This window comes from Egretta garzetta, unplaced genomic scaffold (genome assembly GCF_000687185.1).
Source record: "Egretta garzetta isolate BGI_Z169 unplaced genomic scaffold, ASM68718v1 scaffold598, whole genome shotgun sequence".
In the NCBI taxonomy this organism is placed as follows: domain Eukaryota; kingdom Metazoa; phylum Chordata; class Aves; order Pelecaniformes; family Ardeidae; genus Egretta; species Egretta garzetta.
This window is the reverse complement of record NW_009260621.1, coordinates 2,860,272-2,880,181: the sequence shown is the minus strand read 5'-3', so window position 1 is coordinate 2,880,181 and position 19,910 is coordinate 2,860,272. Positions and strand designations below refer to the sequence as shown.

The following is a 19,910-nucleotide window of genomic DNA, read 5'->3' as shown; positions in this document are numbered from 1 at the left end:
GGCTAGCCATACTATCTCAGCTTGGCCTGCTCACCTGCACAGAGTACCAGTGCAATCAGGCCCTGCTTTCTGCCAGGATGCCCACCAAAGCACTGAGTCCCCAGGGCCCACCTCGCCAGCTGTGGAAGAAGCAGTGCAATGGAAGAGCGATCTTCAGGAAAAGATACAGCAGCCACCTGACCAGGTAGCCACATCTCATCTCAAGAAGAGATGTTAATGGGACACATGCTCCAAATATACAAAATACATAGCACTAAGTAACCTGCAGACAGGAGAACCAGAAAAAGTTTATTACATCTTACCTCAAAGAGGACATTCCCAAGTGAAGGATGCTTCTCTTGCAGGAGAGACCTACATTAGGGTTTGGGTTTTTTTGCCATGGGACATTGTGAAAAGAACTTCCTGCCTGTCAATATGTTTGATAAATACAAATGCTGAGCGCCACCAGAAACCCTGGATATTAATTTGCAGTCCAGAACAAGCCTGACTGCTATGCAGAGAGCTGGGAGCAGTGGCCACACAAACAAGCAGAATACTAATTAACTGATTGCTCTGCAAGGGTAAGATCTACTATGCATTGCACAAAAAAGCGGCCCTGCAGAAGAGAGGAACAGCAGTCCATGTAATTAAAAGGCAACCTCAGAACACACCTGCATCCAGACACAAATGGAGCCTGTGACTCTACAGACTTGCAATGCCCCTAAATAGGGATGGAATAAAGTTATTGGGGGAAGGGGCAAGAGGGGCTCAAAAAGCCAGGGACACCTTTTGCATTCAATCTACCATCTGGGGCCCTTCCCCATGTTGGAAGGGCAGCAAGGGAGAGGGACTCCTTGCTCTCAGCTCAAGGCACTTGGGCCACACCAAGGCTGCTTAAGTACGAGCCTGCAACTAAAGTCCAAAGTCACGCTCGGTCCCAGGCCAGCTTGCTTTAAACGCGTACAAGTTTTCAGGGATTAAACTGGATGGCTCAAGTACATATATGTGCAAGCTCCTGTTTTTCAAAGGTGTGCTGCCTGGCCGCCTCTGATGAGCATTCACAGAGATGATAGAAGAAAGGTAGAGATAGACCTAGGCCACTCAGCTCCTCAATTAAAAGCAAGGGCCTCTAGAAGAAAAGCCAAGCCATTTTCATAGCACAGACAAGCTATTTTTAACACCAGCCATGGCTTATCAACCCTACAGAATGGTTTCAAACAGAACTTTTCAGTAATTGCTAGTCCATAACAGAAATTGGAGAGGAAAACAGTTTGGCTCAAACATTTGAAAACAAGACTTTCAGAGGAAGCACCAAGCACTTCAAGGCACCTCCAAGGGGTGAGAAGAGGAGGCTATCATGCACACCAGAACAGCGAGAGTCAGGGCAAGACATTCTTTCTGAAGCCCCAGTCATGTAACTCCTTCCATCTGGAAAGGTTTATTAGATTAAACACAGGAATTAAGTGCTCCGGAGAGCTGCGATGCTGCACTTGGAGTATTGGGGAATTTCACTTGATCCTGTGAAACCCAGGGAAGGTCAGGAGAAGCAGCCATTCCAGCAGTAAGGGTGATGGTAGCTCACCTGCTGGAAAGGCTACTGCTGGTCTAGCCCTAGCTAGCATGGCAAAACAGGATCAGATACAACCAATAACTCCAGTCTTACCCCTGCTGTGTAATAGAGGAACAGGAAACTCCTCCCTTCTGTCTGAGAGGAGGCCTGCCAGACACAATGGGCTGCTTGCTATTATACCAGCCTGCACGGTCACCTTTCTAGCTTAGCTAGCTCTGACAAGGAAATGCTCTGTGCAAAGGGCAAGAATTTCACTCAGGAGAAGCAGCTGAGAAGGTGCTGACTGCAAAGATACGAGGGGCTGCAAATCCAGACAGCTAGCACAAAGCACGGCATACAGTTTGAGGAGTTGACAGGGCGATATGGAGATACAGGCTGCTGCAAGACACTGAGACCTTCTCATGCTGTGACATCCACATGCTTTTACTTTGTGGCCCATCACCACTCTCAAATATATCCCAGGCGCTAAATTCAGACTGTATTTGGCTTGAGCTGCAGTTGTTCGGTAAGAGTAGCTTCCAGCCATCGTCCAATTAAGAAACAATAAAAGCTGTCATAAAAATCCTGCTGTGCCATTTCAGGGAGGCTTCCCAGGCCTTACTGCATCCAAGACCACCAATCCTTCCTGCAGTCGGAGACCAGCAGCACATCTCTGCATTAAGCTTGCTCACCTCTTTGGAAGGCTCAGTGTTACGGCCATCACTCTCCCTTATTCTGGCTCAATTCCCAGCCCCTTCAAGGGAAATTGAGTTAAAGGCAATGCTCTGTGTCCTGCTGCAGCATTGCTCTGAGTCCCAGAAAAAAAACCAAACCATATTCTCAGTTAATTCCAAAAAGATCTGCATAAATACTTGCTCCTTGCTGACATAGGACTGTCAGAGGGACACCTGGCTCATCTTACAGATCTGCTCACAACCATGGAAAGCTACAGCTCCAGGACCGATGAATACCTGTTCCTGGCACATGGCTTTATTATTCCTGTTCACAATGGAGGGGATGCAATGCTGCAGTTAACCCAGTCTGTGGGCTGCATCAGGACAGAACCAGAAGCATCAGCCATCTGTGTATCTGCCTGGGCAGCCACAAGGTTATCATCCATCTGCAATGAAGTCTTACCTGCTTCAAGTCTGCACAGGCCTGAGTAACAACCAGTCTGTCTCACATCATCACTGAGCTTTTCTCCTTACCAGATCAAACTCTTTCAAGATCTAACCAATAGTCCCAAAACACAGATAACCCAGATACAAATGCTTCCAAGCGTCTGTCTGGCTCTGCTCTACACATGCAGGATCCTCCCTCTTGCTTGCAGCAAGCCAGCCTCTGTTTATTTCTCTGCTCAGGGAGGTAGCACTAGGGCAGCATGCTTTGAGCAAAATACAGTTGCTCCAATTCCCAGCTATTCCTATGACTCTAGAGCCAGAACTAACTGTCTGCATACTGCTCCTGCTTCCCCAAATGGTTCCTCACTCGGCAACTCCAAATCAGAGGTTCACCTGTCCCATTCCTACTACTGCCTTACGTCAGCCTGATACTCCATGCCACCCCCCATGGCTGCCACCCTCCAATGCCCATTCATAAGGAAGGTAAGAAGAGGCAAAAAAGAGCCATCCTGCTCTGTTCCAGTTCCTGCCACAGCCATAACATGAACAGGACAGACTGCAGCGAAGTCCTTATGTTCCTAGGCTCCAAACACAGGATGCACAAACAAGGAAGGTCCCCTAACACTGTGAACCAGCACCCTGTTTCCAGGCCCTCAGTGTTGAGCAGCAACTCAGACAAATTTGTTTTATTGCACTGAGGACGTGCAAATTGCAGCTACTAACTTGCCTGTTGCCCCCAGACAAGTCAGGATTAGAGATCTGCCTTCCATGATGCAGGGTTGGCCCCAAGAACAATTCTAAGGGTTTATACAGAAAGCTTTCCTAGTAGTGGGCTTTCCCCTCCCCAGATCCTGGAAGCATCTGGGCCATTTTTGCTCAAATGCTCCACACGTGACTTCCCAGAGACAAGCCAAAAGAGCTCAGACAGCTCTTCAGAAATGTCTGGGACTGCCTTAAGAACAAGCACCTCTAGCAGCACTAGGATCTTCACCTCAGACCCACAAGGCACCTATGCTCGTTGCAAAGCAGCAAGTCCAGCAAGCACACATGCCCCAAGGCCACATCCCACCCTACCTGCAGTGAGAAGGTCAACGCAAGCTCCGTCTCCACATGTCCACTCGGGGGCAATACAATCTCGTGAGACCGCAGGATGCGCTTGGAGCCCTGTGCAGAAACAAAGTCCATCAGGTGAATTCCCCAGAAGCCAGCCCTTACATCCCACCCCAGTCCTATTTACTGAAAACCAGGAAACATTGTCAGGAACTATAACAGAGAAAGTGAATGGATGGGTCTGACCTTGCATTTCTGTGAAATATTAATGAGGTGAAAGGGAGATATTTGACTAATAAAGATTTGGGCATATTTACTGTCCCTAACTGCAACAAAGTAGCTTTTGTTCTGCCAAACCCCAGCGTTCAAAAGCTATGAGTCAACCCCCACCCCTCATGTTCAAGTCTCGTGTTTTTACTTCAGCCAGTAGGTACAAGGCTCATCATCTCCTGGGTTCGCAGGCTGCAGTGTCATGCTTAAATCTCCGGTGTTAGCCATGACGGACTGGTCTTTTCTTTTTCTGCACACACCCCTCCCTGGGGAAGTGGAGATTTTAACCTGTTTAAACAACTGTGAGTAGCTGGGGTTATAAAAGAAAAAAATCCACTAAGCATTGCAGTGGAGTCTGGAGACCTGATGGTACTACAGGGCAACTCTAAATCAACATCGTATTTGGACTGCTATATGCTAACCGAGGTACTGAGCTATTTACTGTGTGAGCATTTAATTTCAGGGAATGTTTCAGGGAAAACTAGAAGAAAAGCACGACAGACTGCTGCCTAGCAAATCCTTCTGCACTGTTCAAACACGGTGGCAAGTTTCAGAGGTCCCTGGCTCAATGTTCTGCTGAGGCTGCAGATCTGGCTTTGTCCAGGCGGGCTGATCTCCCAGAAGCACAGAACTGTAGCTCTGAAAAAAGCAGCATCTGGGAAACCAGAGACAGACTGGGGGAGTAAACTACTCCCAGACACATCCTAAGGAAAGTCTGGTCTGTGCATATCAGCCCCAAACAGCATCCCGAAATGAGAGAGCAGCAGAGACTCGTTTACGTCCCTTCCTCCCCAAACGCATCGCTCACGCAGCCGGAGCGAACGCAGTGACTTGCTGCGGTGCCTCAGCTCCGGCACAACACGGCGCAGGCTCCTCAGTGGAAAAGCCGAGGTGCCTAAGCTCCAGCGGATCAGAAGACAGACAGCAGAGCAGCGCGAGGAACCGAAGGGCTCCTCCCAGGAAAAGCAGCACGCACGCAAGTCAAGCACAGCTAGCCTCGCCACTGGCAACAGCGGCATCTGTTCTGTTGGTGCAAAGCTCCTAATAGCAGCAACCTTGCTTTACTTGTTACGCAACTCAAAATCTAATGAAAGACCAAATATAGCTGCTTTTAAAAGACCGCAGGAGATAAACAGAGCAACGGCTCGGGAAATACAGTTGACAACTCTTTGAACATCACTGTTCAGGAGGCTGTAAGGAGACACGGGAAATGCAGGTAAGATGCTCTCCTTAGGTCCGAATTCAGTCATCCCCTCTGGAAGGACTCCAGTGCCTGACACCTCTCTCCTGCAACTCCCCATACAAAGGCAGTGAGTCATTTAACAGAGATCATATATTTGATGATCCCGTATCACCAGCCTCAAACAATAGCTGTGTCAGAAACCTGAGTGCTGGCAAATTAAGTGTCCCTGAAAGAGCTTGTTAGCATCGTCATCATAACCTGCAAGCTATAAAGGGACTTTTAGTAACAGGGCTTCAAATCTGCCTGTGTCTGAGACTGTTACAGTGCTACTGACCCACTCTTAAATAGCACATCATCACAAATATGGGTCCTGATCCAGCACAAGGGACACCCAAGGTGAGGTACTCTCTGGGACAGTGGTCATTCCAGCTACTGTCACCTCTAGGTCAACCAGACAGACATATCAAGGACAAAATAAGGATGGCCTGGGGATGTGAGCTTGGCAGATGAGCAGGCCAAGCAGGGCAAGTCCTTCTGCCTCCCAGTTCTTCAGGCATCTGCCCTAGTGTAGAGGGGACTGCAGAAAAACTGCTCAGGTTCCAGCATCTGCATTACTGTAGGAAGGCAGATCACAGCACGTACCCAAAATAGGTATGAAAGTCCCATGTGTGAAAACTCCCTTTGGACTTGCAGGTATGGGGCAAACTTTAACCATAAAACGTCTATAAGCAGTCAGCAGTAACCTGGACAGGAAAAGAAGGGTTTGCTCTAGCAAAAGCTACTGAATTCTCCAAGTCAAGTCTGACATGCTGTGGGCATAGATCACTCACCAACGAGCCTCAGGCCCTTACAGTGATGCATCTACCACCTAGGAGTACATACGGAAAGCTTTCAGCCCTAATAAGCAGTACCTGACAGCCTGGGAATCCACAGCTGTGCTTCTCCTGAGGTTCCTGCAAATCCAGGTGTGTGAAACGATTCCCTGCCTTTCTGCTCCCTGCTGTGGGTGCATGAACCCCCTCCAACACAGAGGGACACATTTTTATCCCAGCTGGACTGCTCATGGAGATGAGAGATGCTGGTTAAATCCTCAGCTGCATGTTCTTGCACCACGGAACCTTCATGAGTTCACCTTCCAAGCTAGATTTTGTGTGCTTTGACACAACCAGCTCTCTGCAAGGGTTGGCCTCGTTCTTTATTTAAAAAGCAGCTGCTTTTCAGCATGATTAATGGTATTTTTCTACTTATAGGTCTGCTAGGCTTTTACTCATTAAGTACTTCAGCATTTGCAGTGGTGGGCGCATGTGAGCCGAACTGATGCTGTGATACACTGTGGAACTGAGCCCCCTTCCTTCCTAGCCTGCCTCCAGGCAGCGTGACCTACATGGAGGTACCTAATTAAATGGCACAAACATATGCTGTAAAGTGGGTTATTTACCTAGGATGACATCTGTATTTTATGGAAACAAATTAAAACGTATAGGCACCCTACAAATCCACTAACAAGCACTTGGCTATGAAATGACTTGGACTCCGGATAGCTGTCCAACAGCAGAGGAAGGCCCAGACTCCAGAGCCCCCAAACCAGGACCAAGTTACCCAGACGTTCCGCCCTAAAGTGAGCTGAAGCATGTTAAATAGAGAACCAGGCTTGGACTTAGTGACAGCTCAGGAAGAAGAGGTGACAGCATATGATCTGTAAAGAGCGTTTTTACAGACAGATAAATTCATGCTGAGCCCTCAGTGAACAATAAGCTTCGCCTACAATAGTGAAATGCAGTAAGGACATGGGGGAAGGATCACAAGAGACTCTCCACGTTTTCAGAATGCCCTGATGCACTTGGGAAGAAGCCCATGGCTACAATGGACCCTCACATGGAGGTGAAGCTCAGTTTAGGCACCTGCCAGTATTTTTACCCAAGCAACACATTTAATTCTTAGAACTGAGCAGCAATTACCTGCATTTTGACAGCAATGACCCCAGAAATAAGCTCCTTATCCAATTCCTTTAAGACTACCAGTTTCTTTAATGTCAAGCTGCACAACCTGCAAACAGGAACAGAAGAGAAACAGTTATAATCATGCCTGAAAAAGAAAAAGCTCTGAGCAGCTTTTACACACAGCAATATCCTAGTTTGAGGGAGAACAGGCTCCAGATACAAGCCACACACCAATACAGACATAAAGACAGCAGAAATACGTGAGGCGTCCTTGGCTTTTCAGGCTGAAAATACAAGGAGGTGGACAGGAGGTCCGTCTGTCTCTTTGATACAGACCCATGGCCACATGAGAGCGCCTCACAGCATGGACTTCCACTGACCACAGCCTGGGAACTCTTGCTCTGAGTCAGACCAAAAGCTTTAGGGTCAGAGGAATTAAATTCCAGCAATATAAAAGCACTGGGTCAGGCTAATTTTAAACTCATCCGCAAAGCTTTCCTAAATTGTTGGCTTTTTCAGTTTCAGACTGCTGGCTCCCAAAGATCTCACTCCCACCTCCTCTTGCCAACCCATGCATTCTCCTCCTCACCCCCAAACAAAAGTGCTAGCAAGTGGCTCAGGCATCTCTAATGAGAAAGGAAAAAAGAAAAAAAAAAGGAGAGGGCTCAAGCCTCTGGCCCCAGCCTTCACATGCCACACATATGCAAGTAAATCACATTCTTTACCCAGGCAATGCTACATTGTTCTGGTTAAAGCTGTTTGCACTTCTGCCTTCCAGCACAGGGAGCTTCAGAGGGGATAAAGCTTGGACTAGGTGCAGCTGAGTTAAGGCTCTGAGGTAATGGGACCACGATATTGGCACCGTCACAACTTCACAGAATTTACCACTAGCTGGTGTCATTGAGAGGGCATTCCTAAAAAACAAACTGCAGGGAGGTATAAACCTGAAGCAAAGACAGCTCAGCTTGAGGAAAGCAGAGGCCAGAGAAAGCTGTCAGGTGGGCTCTAGTGACCAGACATCACCCTTCATACTGGCCAGGAGCCAGCACTGCAGGTCCATGCCCCACAGCATGGGCATCTTTGGCCTCTGCCATGGGATGTTAGCAAGCCTCAGTACAGCGCCTCTGAAACCCACTCAGAGCTCTTTCTCCCAGATTAAAGCGTAACATCAGGGTTGCTCACAAAGGGGCCAAGTCCAGGGAAGGAAAGAGGAGCAGACTGGATTTTGGTGTGTGCCCGGGCAGCAGTAGCACAAGTGCCACTGACTAAAGCCTGCACTTGAACTAGAGGACTCCACTCTGGTGCCAGGAAGCCAACAAGGCACCACTGCAAGGGTGACTTCCACCTCCACCACCTTATTCAGCAGGGGTGGGAAGCTGGAACATTGTTTTGCTGCAATGCCCCAAGGTAGACACAATCAGCTGGGGTGAGAAACTGCAGGAGAGATGCAGCTAAAGCCTCTTTGCAGCAGGAGCAGTGGTGGACACTGAAGCAGCTGCTGCCTGCCTCATCCAGAAACACCTGTGGCTCTGCCTGAAGTCTGCCTTCTCACGTGGGGCTAGGAACGGGGAAGAAGCTCTTATGGTCTTCACTAAAGCACCTCTCCAAACCTGCCCTTGTCAGCCTCTTCTCCACCCCAGCCCATGCTGTCTGCTCTCCCTACTCACTGCAAGGCATTGGGTTCCTACTGTCAGCCCCCTGAAAACAAGAGAACTACAAGCTCTCTCCTTTGCAGAGCTTTGCACCAGAAGACAGCACCATCAGAGACACTACAAGGAAGGTAGAAAAAACTGGGTCTGCCTGGGCCTCCCTTCACCTCTGTCTCACCACCAGCAGCTGTGGGCAGTGTCATCGAGAGAAACGTGCTGGAGAGCGCGAGCCTGGAGGCGCTGGGTGCCGGAGGAGGGATGGCAGAGGCGGGCAGGACAGCAGCAGCTGCTGCTGGGCCGGCGGAGGGGAAACCGAGCACGCTTCCACCCACAGGCACAGCCCCCCCCCGAGCGAAGCGGGAGAGCACAGGCCGGAGAGGTCAACTGCAAACATGAGTGTCCCTGTGCACTGGAAGTCAGGCGAAGCTGCATCCCTCAACCCGGGGTGCAGGAGAGGCCGCCGGCTTTCCCTCCACACCCCGCACAAAACGGCAAGCACAGACGCACGCTGCTGCTGCCCTGAAGCAGCCAGCCCAGGATCTGGAGAAAGGGGGCTGTGATGCCGTTTGTTTTCTCTGTAACACTGTAGCTGGAGGACAATCGTGCTTGGTTTGCCAAAACCCACAGAGCTCCGGCCGGTCAGGTGCTGAGAGCAGAGGTAGGACAACACACTGGCATTGTCTCAGCTGACAGGCAAGGAACAAAGGCCTTTTCTCTCCAGCCCCGAGCTCGAGGATGAAAAAGGTACGGGAAGAAACAATGATGTTCTCAGCGCGTACAGCAGAGCACAAGGAGGGCGTTCTGTTCTCCACCAGGCATTCCTTCAATTCATCATTTATGAGCTTTGATCAAGCCCTGTGGAGCACTTGCTGCTGGGGGGGGGGGAAGCCTCCTTTACAGCAATCAGAAAAACAAAAGCAGTTAAAAAAGACATGGGATGCATCTGCTTTCTTTATCCCCCATTGCTGGCCTGCTGTACTAAAAGCTACATCATACAAACAACAATGAAATGATTATATTCTCAATTGGAGGGTGGGGAATAAAATCAGAATTTAAATCCCACCAAATCACTCTTACCCTCAACACACTGTTCTGGGTCTTCTGTTTAAGTTCACAGCTAACAAATCAAAGCAACCTTCAGAATACGTGTCAGAAAGGGGCCTGTGCCTTACTCAATAATCACAAAAAGGCACATTCCAGCATGTCACTGCAACCAGAGCCAGCGTGGTGCCCCCACTGCCAGCACAGGGATCCTAAACTGCTCATACTCACACGTATGGCAAGGATTTGTCTGCAAATAACTGCTTCTGATAGCAGCACCTCCTTCCGTACACATCTCTTTTGCCTAGATTTTGCTGTACTTACGTTAAATCTCAGGGATCAGGAAGGAGACTGCTCTCACAAAACATTTCTGTCCATAAGCCTGTTAATTTGCAAGTTTCACATACATACATGTTTGATCTCCGTGAACACAGGGAAAATAACCTAGAGCACAGACAAACCAGGGGAACTGAGGAAGAATCAAGTCTGGAGCTGAAAAAGCCTGAAGTATTTTGAGCAGTCTATAAAAAGCCTGGGACTGGAATACAGGAGGTTCAGGCAAATGCTTTCTTTGCATGTTTGTTTCAGCATTGACCTATGGTTGCACATGGGGAGTTAAGCTAGCAAAAGCACTATGTTTGCTGAAGCCATGTTAAAGAGCAGCTATAGAAATCTCAGAGCCAAGATTTCCACATTTTTTGAAGGTTCATAGTAGATCTCCCTGGTGGGAGCACAGCTGGGTCCCACACAGCAGCAGGCAGTGCCTGCTGAGGAGCTTGCGTCCCCCCTGGTCACACATGTCCCGCCCACGACAAGGAGGCAGGAGGTACTTGCCTGACCCCATTCTCAGGCTAACAAATCATGAGCCAGCTTAATGCATTCCACAAGAATAAAACTCTTCATCTTTTTACATCACTGCTGCTAGAATGCAGTTTTAAAGAGGACATCTGGACCTGACCCAATGGTTTCAACTCGCCCTGCTAATGCAAGTTGTGCTGAACAGCTTCATCACGAGCTCTTTGCTCAGGCAGGCAGTTATCTGCAAAGAACATAACATTTTGGTAACTGAGATCCAGCAAACACGCCCAGAACAACCAAATAAAGTGTTGCATTCTTTACTCACTGGATGTTTTGCTTTTGCATCCCTCTGAGTAGAAAGATCAGGAAAATAAACCCCCTCCAAGAAAGAGTCTGCCTCGCTGAATTAAATGTCTGTGTCTCCACAGGGAGCACAGTAATTGCACTGAGACCTCACTCACGCAGAGACAGTCGAATCAACAGGAAGGAAAAATTAAAAATTAAAGACCTGTATTTTAATTAAGCCCCATAGAAGTCGAGAATATACTCAGATGCATCCACAGCTATAGGGGACTCCAAGTGCAAGACAGGAGCTGGGGCAGGAAGACTGTAGCTCACTACAGATACCCTTTGTCCAGGTTAAAAGCTGTGAAGACATTGTTCCTAGAGAAAACATTTAATGCCAGGAGCGCTCTCCTCTGAGGTCTGCAAACCTCAATCAGACGATGGCGATAAGGAAGAAATTGGTCACCATTTGGTCACCGGACAGTTTCACCTCACTCAACTTATTTTTCAGCATTTCAGGATAGCAAGCAGCCTCTTACCCGATCCTTTCAACCTCGACTTTTGAGTGTTTCGCTCTGAGCTGACACTTTATCCCCAAGTCAGTCCCAAAATAAATCATGAGCACTTGAAGGAGAAGTGGAGGGAGATACCCGCCTACATGCACGCTTGCCCAGACAGAGTCATTCTGCACATAGCTGCAGGGGTGTCTGTGCAGGAGAGGCCAGAGTGAGAAGCCCTGCACAGCATTTTTCCAGGACAGCTGCTTAGGCAAGGTATGAACAGCGCACGAACAACCAACTGCACAAGCGATTTCCTATGCCGGCTTTGCCCATGCCCAGGAAGAAAAGAACAACATTCATTGCTGCATTTACATGCTGAAGGCAGAGCTCTGTACTGGCCTAGGAGAGTTAGCTTGGGGAGAAAGCAGGGGAGAAGAGAGAAGAGCTGTCCTCTAATGTCGCTGAGGGATCAGAGTGGGGCCTCCGGGCAAGCATTTTAATGGTAGAAGCTGCAGGAAGAATGCTTCTTCTCTTTCTAGAGCTTATGAGCAAATTCCCTCAAAATGATCCAATCTCGGTCCCATTCTCACAGTAAGCTCCAAAGCAGGAACACATTAAATGAGGAGTCAGAGGTCAAGCGCCCCAATTTCTGTCATGCCAGAAACATAACCTCAGTAACTTGCAAAGAAACGTAACAGTCCTGTATTAGTCTCTGCTTACTTCTCCTTCATTCACACTTGCACTAAGCTAAACGGCAACCTTCAGCTAGCTGTTCTGGCTACAGATCCATTCAAGTAAGCTTTAAGAAGCCAGGAAACAATTGCAGAGCAAGTATTTTCATTGTTCTTGTTCTCGAGGATCTTGAAATCCTCTTCCCAGCATTAACACAGAGAATTAAGCTCTTAAGATTCTAGAGGCTAAGATCCGCAGAAGCGCTGTAGCAAGCAGGTCTTGTTCAGACAGGTAAGAGGATGGCAGCTTATCTTACGCAACAGGCTCTACCCAGGACCTCACAAGGACACACATACGCAGCCAGACACCATCCTTTTACAGCTGAAATACTGTCCTGCTCACTTGAAATATAACACAACTATACTTGCTCCAAAGTGAGCATGCAAAAGGGGTGGGAGTGTCAAAATTTTGCAGACCTGCATAATTTTTTTAAATATCCTAGAATTCTGCATGGGCACATTTGCTATTTGAGGAGCAGCATGCAGTTAATATGACCAAGGATTAAAGCGCATCCAAGCTTAGATACTCCAATCCAACATATCAGTTGGAAAATGCTGAGAGATGTCTTGCTTCAGCGGGACAAGATATTACTGGCTGACTCTAGGGGATTCACCCAAGGCAGAAAGGAATCAGGATCCTTGCAAGTCAAATAACTCTGGCTCACAAAACATACAGTTTACATATCCCATTGGCACTTAATGTTTCTTAGTGCTTCAGCAGTCTGGAAAGGAAAGGGCACTACTGAGGTGCAGCAAGGCTGGTGAAACCCTCAGGGGTTAAAGCTAAATCTCCAGAGCTCCACATACTCTTCAGGTAGCCAAGCAAAACTTCTTGGGCAAGCTGGCAGTTCTGTCACACCGTGTTCCAACTACCTGGCTGAGAGCTGATGCATTCCGAGTCACACCGTCAGGAAATCAGGCTGTCACCAACCACCCGCCTCCGGGTGTGCGCTCTGAGCTGTGCTACCGAGAAACAGCAGCTTTCTCTCCCTTGAAGAAGTCGTTTCAGCGAGAGCTGAAGCCGCTCTCGTCACACATCTGTTGACCTCAGCTGGGATCTCAGTTCTTGCACACACTGCTATACGTTTGGCTTCTCACTCTTCATTTTGATGGTTTCAAATCCTTTTACAGAGTAACTTGGGGGGGGGCGCGGGAGTACGACCAAACCCCCAAAGAAACCAAAAGCAGAGACTAGGTCTGTTTCTCAGACAGGCAATGGATTGCAAAGAAATTAGACAATCTCCCCTATGTTTTCACACTACGCTGCCTGCAAAGCCAAGCACAGGCACAAGACTAGTTAAACAAACCTCTCCTGGCTTTCCTCTTCCAAACCCAGCATACACAACACCAGGACTGCATGGCATCCTGACACAAAGTGAGCATCGATAAAAGAGCCTATGGTACTGGTGGATTAGGTTTGATCAATGTTTTTAAAGTTTTGAAGCAATAGGGAGGTCTTTTATTAGCTTTAAAGACTAAAGTCAGCAAATAATGAAAAGCTGATTCACGGTTAAGGCATTGATAGAGCATCAGGATTACATTTTTTTTTATTTTACAGATGACACAAACACATCTGATATTTGTTGCATTAATTTAGTAGGAGCTGGAGTAACCAGAGCCACCACCACCAAGGAACAAGCAGCAGGATGGAGACAGACCAGACATACCCACATCCATCTGACCAAAAGCCAGTGGATCTAACAGGTTTGCTTGAGATATCCATGCACTGCAGTACAGCCTATCGCCCAGAAAGCCTCCCAGCACCGAAATGCCAGTCTCCCATATGAGCACCTAATGAGAGCAGTCCAAGGAGCACATATCAGGGAGGGGGAGCCATTAGGATGTGGGCTGGTCAAGCCATTTCCGTAGCTAGGGCTTAGGCAAGCCAGCCAGCGTGGAGGGCAGCACCACATGCCTTACAGATTGGCGCAAAAGCACATACACAAATGAGCAGAAGAATCACGCCCTGAACCAAAAGGAGACTCTGGGAGGAGGAATGCAAAAACAAATCGGGGAGGGGGGGGGGATGAAGAGGAGATACTTTCATGGCGGGAACAAACCCAGCACACCCCCCCTCCCTAGCTCACCCCTCCCTTGCATGCCTTCCTTATGCAACCTGCTTTCTCCTCGCTGGCCCCCTGCCCCAGACAGCAGCACTTGTCACACAGCAGGCCGATTGCTGGGATCGGCTATTCCAGGCATGCTATGGGAACGCTCTCCCTGCCTGCCAGGAGCAGTTCCCACCTGCCCCTGAACCCTCTGGGACTAGCGGGAGCTGCACAAAGCAGCCAGCAGATGAGAAGGACCATCAGAGCTAAAGGCTTCCTGATCTGGCCACAGCTTGCTGCTAAGCATGGAGCAGCACATCTTCGCCTCCATTCGTAGCAGCATCCCCTTCCCAAGCTGACAGTGCTGCAGTCGACTGCAAGAACAAAGACAGCACCCAGCTTTCCAGCACACGCTAGAGGAAATCCCTGCAGCGGTAGCTAACTCTGTTACAGGCACCAGTCAGTGAGAAAGGCTTAGAGAAAACGCCTCACCGCACACGTTTTCTCCAGCATGTGCCTTGCCTGAACGATAACCCTCACTCTCTCCCCTGTCCTCTCCTCCACCACATCCATGCCTCAACCCTGAGCACAGCATCCCTGAATGCAGCAGCAGGTTGGGAACCATAATGTCTCCACAGCAACTAGGGATGTCACAGCTGCACGTGACCAGCTCCCCGCAACCATGCAACAAACAAGACCAGCTCCTCCGACAGCCGGCTTGTTCCTCCTCACTCCCCTCCGGAGCAGCCTGATGGCAAATCCTCCCTCACTACTGTGTCAAGAACCCTGTTCTCCAAACAGCCACTTCCCCAGCAGCTCCTCTGCCCCATCTCAAGCCTGTATGCACTCAGCAGCAAGAGCTGGCATGCATCTGAGCACAGGCAGATTCCAAGGGAGGTCCTGCACCAGTCAGGTTGTTATAGCATTTAGTGTTTTCCTTCTTGATAGTAGGACACACAGGTCTCCAAGCACTCTTGCTCCCAACTACTTTCAAAATACTAGGTGCTATTCTGCTTCTCGCTCCCACTGCTGAACAGCCCACAGCAAGAGCTTGGTGCCGTGCTCTCTGCGCACTCCCATTAGCTACTCGGTACCCTGGGGAGGCACCGCAGTCCCAGCCACAGCACGTACTGTCCCTAAGGCCTGCAAATCATTAGAGGCCAGGACTCAGTCTGAAATACCCTGATCTTCCCCTTTGTAAATCAGCCATCAAAGGCCCCCATCAAGAGGGGAAAACCATGCCAACAGAAGCCTTGACTTTGGGCCCATGTCAGAAGAGCTTGTAACAAAGCGCTCAGTTCTGCTCGGGTTACCTGTCACTGTGATCTCTTCATCATGAGAAATCAGGGCTAGGAAGCCTCCAGCTAAGACAGCCAGCAAGGAAAAACAGATGGCCTCTCCGTGTCCCCAAATCAGAGCTTGCTCTCAGGGCGTGAACAATTTGCCATCTCTCTGCCCTATTTCTCTCCACTCCTAATAGCTTCCACGACACCTTCTGATGCAGAGGTGAGCTGAACAGCCTGTCACTCCAGAGACCAGACAGGCTCACACCGTGGGCTGCATCAAATTACTTCTCACTCAGCCATCCCTGCACGCTGCCCTGTTCACGAGCCACAGTCAGGCACGTGGCACTCCCAGTCAAAGCCAAGATCCCAATGGCATGTAATTCTGAAGACTCAGTGCTTCTCTGAAAGACAACCACCTTGCACCACTTTGAATAAACAGACTTTCTGAAAACCGGTGTAGGAATTTTTTTAAAGGAGTTTTGGTTTTGGGCATGGGTTTTTCTCTTTGTTTTTTAAGCTTGCTTTTCTCTTGCTGACCCACCTGGACCCAAGGCAGCAAAACCAGGGCAGTGGCCCATTCCAAGAAGACTTGTCATTCTGTAACTTTGACTTAAACCAGTTGCATCGAGTGCCAGAGGAAAAAGGTTTTGTTTGTGAACTTTGCAGTATGGCCTGAAATAAACAAGATGGGAGAATCGCACAGGCATAATATAGAGCCCAAATGGCTGTTGGCTTTTTTACTGAGAACTCAAAACTTCCTGTAAGCATAAAGGCAGAGCAGCCAGCAGCAGTGAAAAACATTTGTGAACTTTGATGGTACGTTTGGTATCAGCCAGCACAGCAATCAAATATGCAAAGCATCCCGCTGGCGGGCTCGCTTTCAGACTAGAAGAACACTTCACCGATCCCAATGCTGTTCTCGTTGCAGCAAGGTTGTCAAAGCCTGCCAGTCTGGCCTTCTTCCAGATCAGCATGTGCAGCCAGCCACCCTCATACCTCTCAGAGCCAATCGTCTACACTGTTTCTTTACTTGCTCCATGTTTAATGCCAGCTCCCTCCTCCCCCGACTCCTGAGATGAATGGGACGATGGTCAAAGAGATATCAGAATTTGTTACCTAAGTCAGAAAGATATTTTTTTTTGCACAATTCTCATCGTGCCTCAAACACAGGATGACTATGTACACACCAAAGTACGATTTCCTTCCAGCATGCAGCTTCCAAAATACAGCACTCACAACCTGAACTACGGGGAAGGAGTAGCAAAGGGAAAGTTGTAACTCCAAACCCCAGTGTATTCAACAGCAGGTCGGAAGGAAGGTTAGGAGAACCACCAGCTCCACAAAGAGCTATTTCTGCAGCCATACCAAACACCCTGTGTAATGCTCGCAGCACCTCAGCTGTTTGCTCTGACAGCACCGTGGCACGCAAGCACCGAGCCCCACAGCACCAGCTCACCTGTGCACAGGTGCTTCAAACAGGGGACTGCATGCTAACAACTGATTTGCTCTCTGGCCACAGCTCAAAGGATGTTTCCAAATCAAACACATTAAAATAGTTATAAAAGGAAGGTTCTTCTTTCCCAGAAGCATTTATTTAGATTTGAATGGTGCCAGTTTTTACAAGGCAACAACACACAGCTGACAAAGCAGCCTCCATAAGCGCTAAATATAATTCACAAAGAACTTTGGATCCTGCCAGTAAAACTGGGAAACTCTATTCAGCATTAAACACATTGGAAACACTGGTTAACATCCCTCAAACTGGAGCAAAACATCGAGGGTAAGGCAGCTGAAATGGAGATTTGTCTCCCCAGAAAGGAAGGTGCAAACTGAGAGAAGCTTTGGAATATTAACAGTGGTCAAAAAAGGTCTGAAACTGCAAAAGCCTTCAGCACTCCTTGCAAGGAAAGAAATGCCTCTTGATGCCTTTGGTTGAAACTGCATCGTGCTCCGGCACCTATCCCTCGCTTTTCTTCCATTAAATATTCTGGGCAGTGCCTGCTCATTTGCACACTCAGAAGAGCACAGATAAGCTGGGAAGAAAACCACCGAAGAACATGAATAAGGAATCTGGTGAGATTTTAAAAGCCAAATAGTTAGGCACGTTACCTAGGTTGACGGAAGAACGAGATGACCGATGTGAAATTACCACCAGTACTGCCAAGGAAGGAACTTCAGCAGTAACCAGAAGTGATATTTTAACTTCCAGAACCAGCCGAGCTGGAGCGAGAAGGCTTACAGAGCATGCAGTGCCTAGCCTGCCATCAAGCACAACACAAGCTCTCCACCAAAGGCCTTTGAAAACTACAGAACCCACCGCAAGTGCACTAATGAACAGAAACTACAATCTCTTGTAGTCTTTAAAGATGACCTGCGGAGCTTACTTTACCGTGCAGCAGCAGCAGATTTTGCATTGACAAAGACTGCATCAAACACCTTCCCCCCACTCTGGGGAGATACCTGAAGGGGAAGGAACCCACATCACCAGGCTGTCCTTATGGCCTGGGGGACAGCCAGGAGGAGATGCATTTCCAGGCCTTGCAGTGGGGTTGTAAACAGCTCAGGTTTTCAGAGCACTTCTGATCGCCGCTCCACAAGGGCAGCTTCCTTTAGGGAAACTCCCAGTCTCCAGGTGATCTCAAAATGTCTCTCAACACAACTTGAAAAATGTCTTTCACCCCCCGCAATCTTTCTCTTCACATCTAAATATATTCTGTATGCTCTACTTTAAAGCACTGCTACTGAGAAAGCAAGCACTTGTTTGGAAATAACTCAGCACAAGGTTTTCTATTTGTTTTCCTTTCTGTAAAAACCCCTCGTGACTGAGATTTCACTGCATTTCTCATGCAAAATGGAGAAAACCTGGCAACTCAGACTTCACTTACCCTCTTTTCTGAAAGTTTACATCACCTTTAAGTTTATCAGGGAAAAAAGGAACCACAATTTTTACTAAGGCAGTTCAGAAGAACCACCAGTGCCAAGCACTTGCAGTGGCGGGCAGAATGCAGCCATTTGCTCTGGAGAAACATTTGCATTTGCTTAATATTCTAAACCTCTTTAGCATCTGTCAGAAGCTGAGCTGGCAAGCAGAGATTCAATATTATTTAGATATTACATTTCTTCGGCATCATCACTGGTGATATTTCATTCCTGAAAGCAATAAGGGAGCAGCAAAGCAAACCAAATGCCTGAACTTGTTAGTTCAATTTGTCAAGAATATTTATTCAAATACAAGAGTGACCTGTGTAAACAAGCAAACCAGTAAGCTGTGATAGACATGAGGTGCTCTGAGATGCTGGTCTTCACTGCTCAGAACTTGTTCCAGACCCCCGTCAGATTTTTAATGTTGAATATAAGCAATACAACAGTAAGTGATTTGTAACAATCGTAACCCATTCCGTCCCTACAACCTTTCATCAGGCCTACGAGGTCCCACTGAACCCAGATTTATCAAGATAAACTGTAGACACTCTACAGAATAAGCAGACGGAAGTAAATGAGGCATGAACAAGCGGAGGCTGGAAGTGAGGTTCCTCTTCCTCAGCAGGATGTTAAGGTTCACTGCTGGGAGGGATTACTAAGGAGCCTATCCAGCATTAAGATAGTTAACTCCATTTGTGAGCAGGACCACACCATGAGATCACTCATGGAGACCAAACGACAGCCAGAACAGCCTCAGCTCCCTGAAAACGTTCTCTTCTAACACATTTGCCTGATGCAATCAGCTAACACTAACATGACAGTAATGCTAAGAGCAAGGAATAGGTATCAGCATTATTTTGTGGTCAGTGCTTCTGTTTATGGATGAGGCAAGGGGCATCCTGAAAGCAGGTGCACGTACTCAGGCTGTCAAAGAGCATTTCTGTCATAGAAACAGTTGAGGATCATGAGTGGCGATGAGATGGGGACAAGTACCACAACATTTTTTCCAACCACCAGGATGAGATGTATCCTTAATTTTAGGCCCTCCTCACTCAGAGGACCATACTCAACCTCTGATTTTCACCATATGACTACAGCTAATACCAAGCACATCAAACTTTGCATCGGCACCTATGGCTAGTCATACATTAATTGTATGTATGTACATCATATGTTTCTGAGATCTTTCTCTGACAACCTCAGATACACTAACAGGCAAATGATTTACTAAACACCACATTTTCTAAAGCTCTTAAATGTTCCACATCTGGCAGATTGAGCTGAGATTTAAAAGGGTGATGCAAGAAATTCTCTCTTGAGGTACCTGTAAAATGTTAAACCCACTACTCTGTGCCCACCTGTTACAGAGCAATACAAATCCACCATCCCTCATGCTCTTTTCCATTGGAGCCTGGGTACTTACACTGAAGCCAGGATGCGAAGGGCCAGCCCTACCTTTTCACATCTTACAAATAGCAGAATAATGCCTCCCATTTTAAGATTTTGCATGCAATTTTCAAGAAGTCTCCTAGGCCATGGTTTGGCATGATAGTCAGCA

The 19,910-nt window shown here is 48.0% G+C and overlaps 1 protein-coding gene across 6 annotated transcripts in view; it reads right to left on the bottom strand.

Annotated features, from left to right (window-relative positions):
* The window catches only part of PACS2 (phosphofurin acidic cluster sorting protein 2), a 48,949-nt gene extending 41,761 nt beyond the window's left edge, over positions 1-7,188 (bottom strand). For 5 of the 6 annotated variants that reach the window (XM_035900781.1, XM_035900778.1, XM_035900779.1 and 2 more), the window contains exons 1-2: positions 7,111-7,188; positions 3,724-3,813 (exon numbers count right to left, since the gene is read on the bottom strand). In XM_035900781.1, coding sequence (XP_035756674.1) covers positions 3,724-3,813; positions 7,111-7,116 — 96 coding nt within the window. In that variant the 5' untranslated portion in view covers positions 7,117-7,188. Of the gene's footprint in view, positions 1-3,723; positions 3,814-4,117; positions 4,181-7,110 lie in introns of those variants that run through there. The other variant, XM_035900783.1, reaches the window with a different exon arrangement.
* Between the last annotated feature and the right edge of the window lie 12,722 nt (positions 7,189-19,910).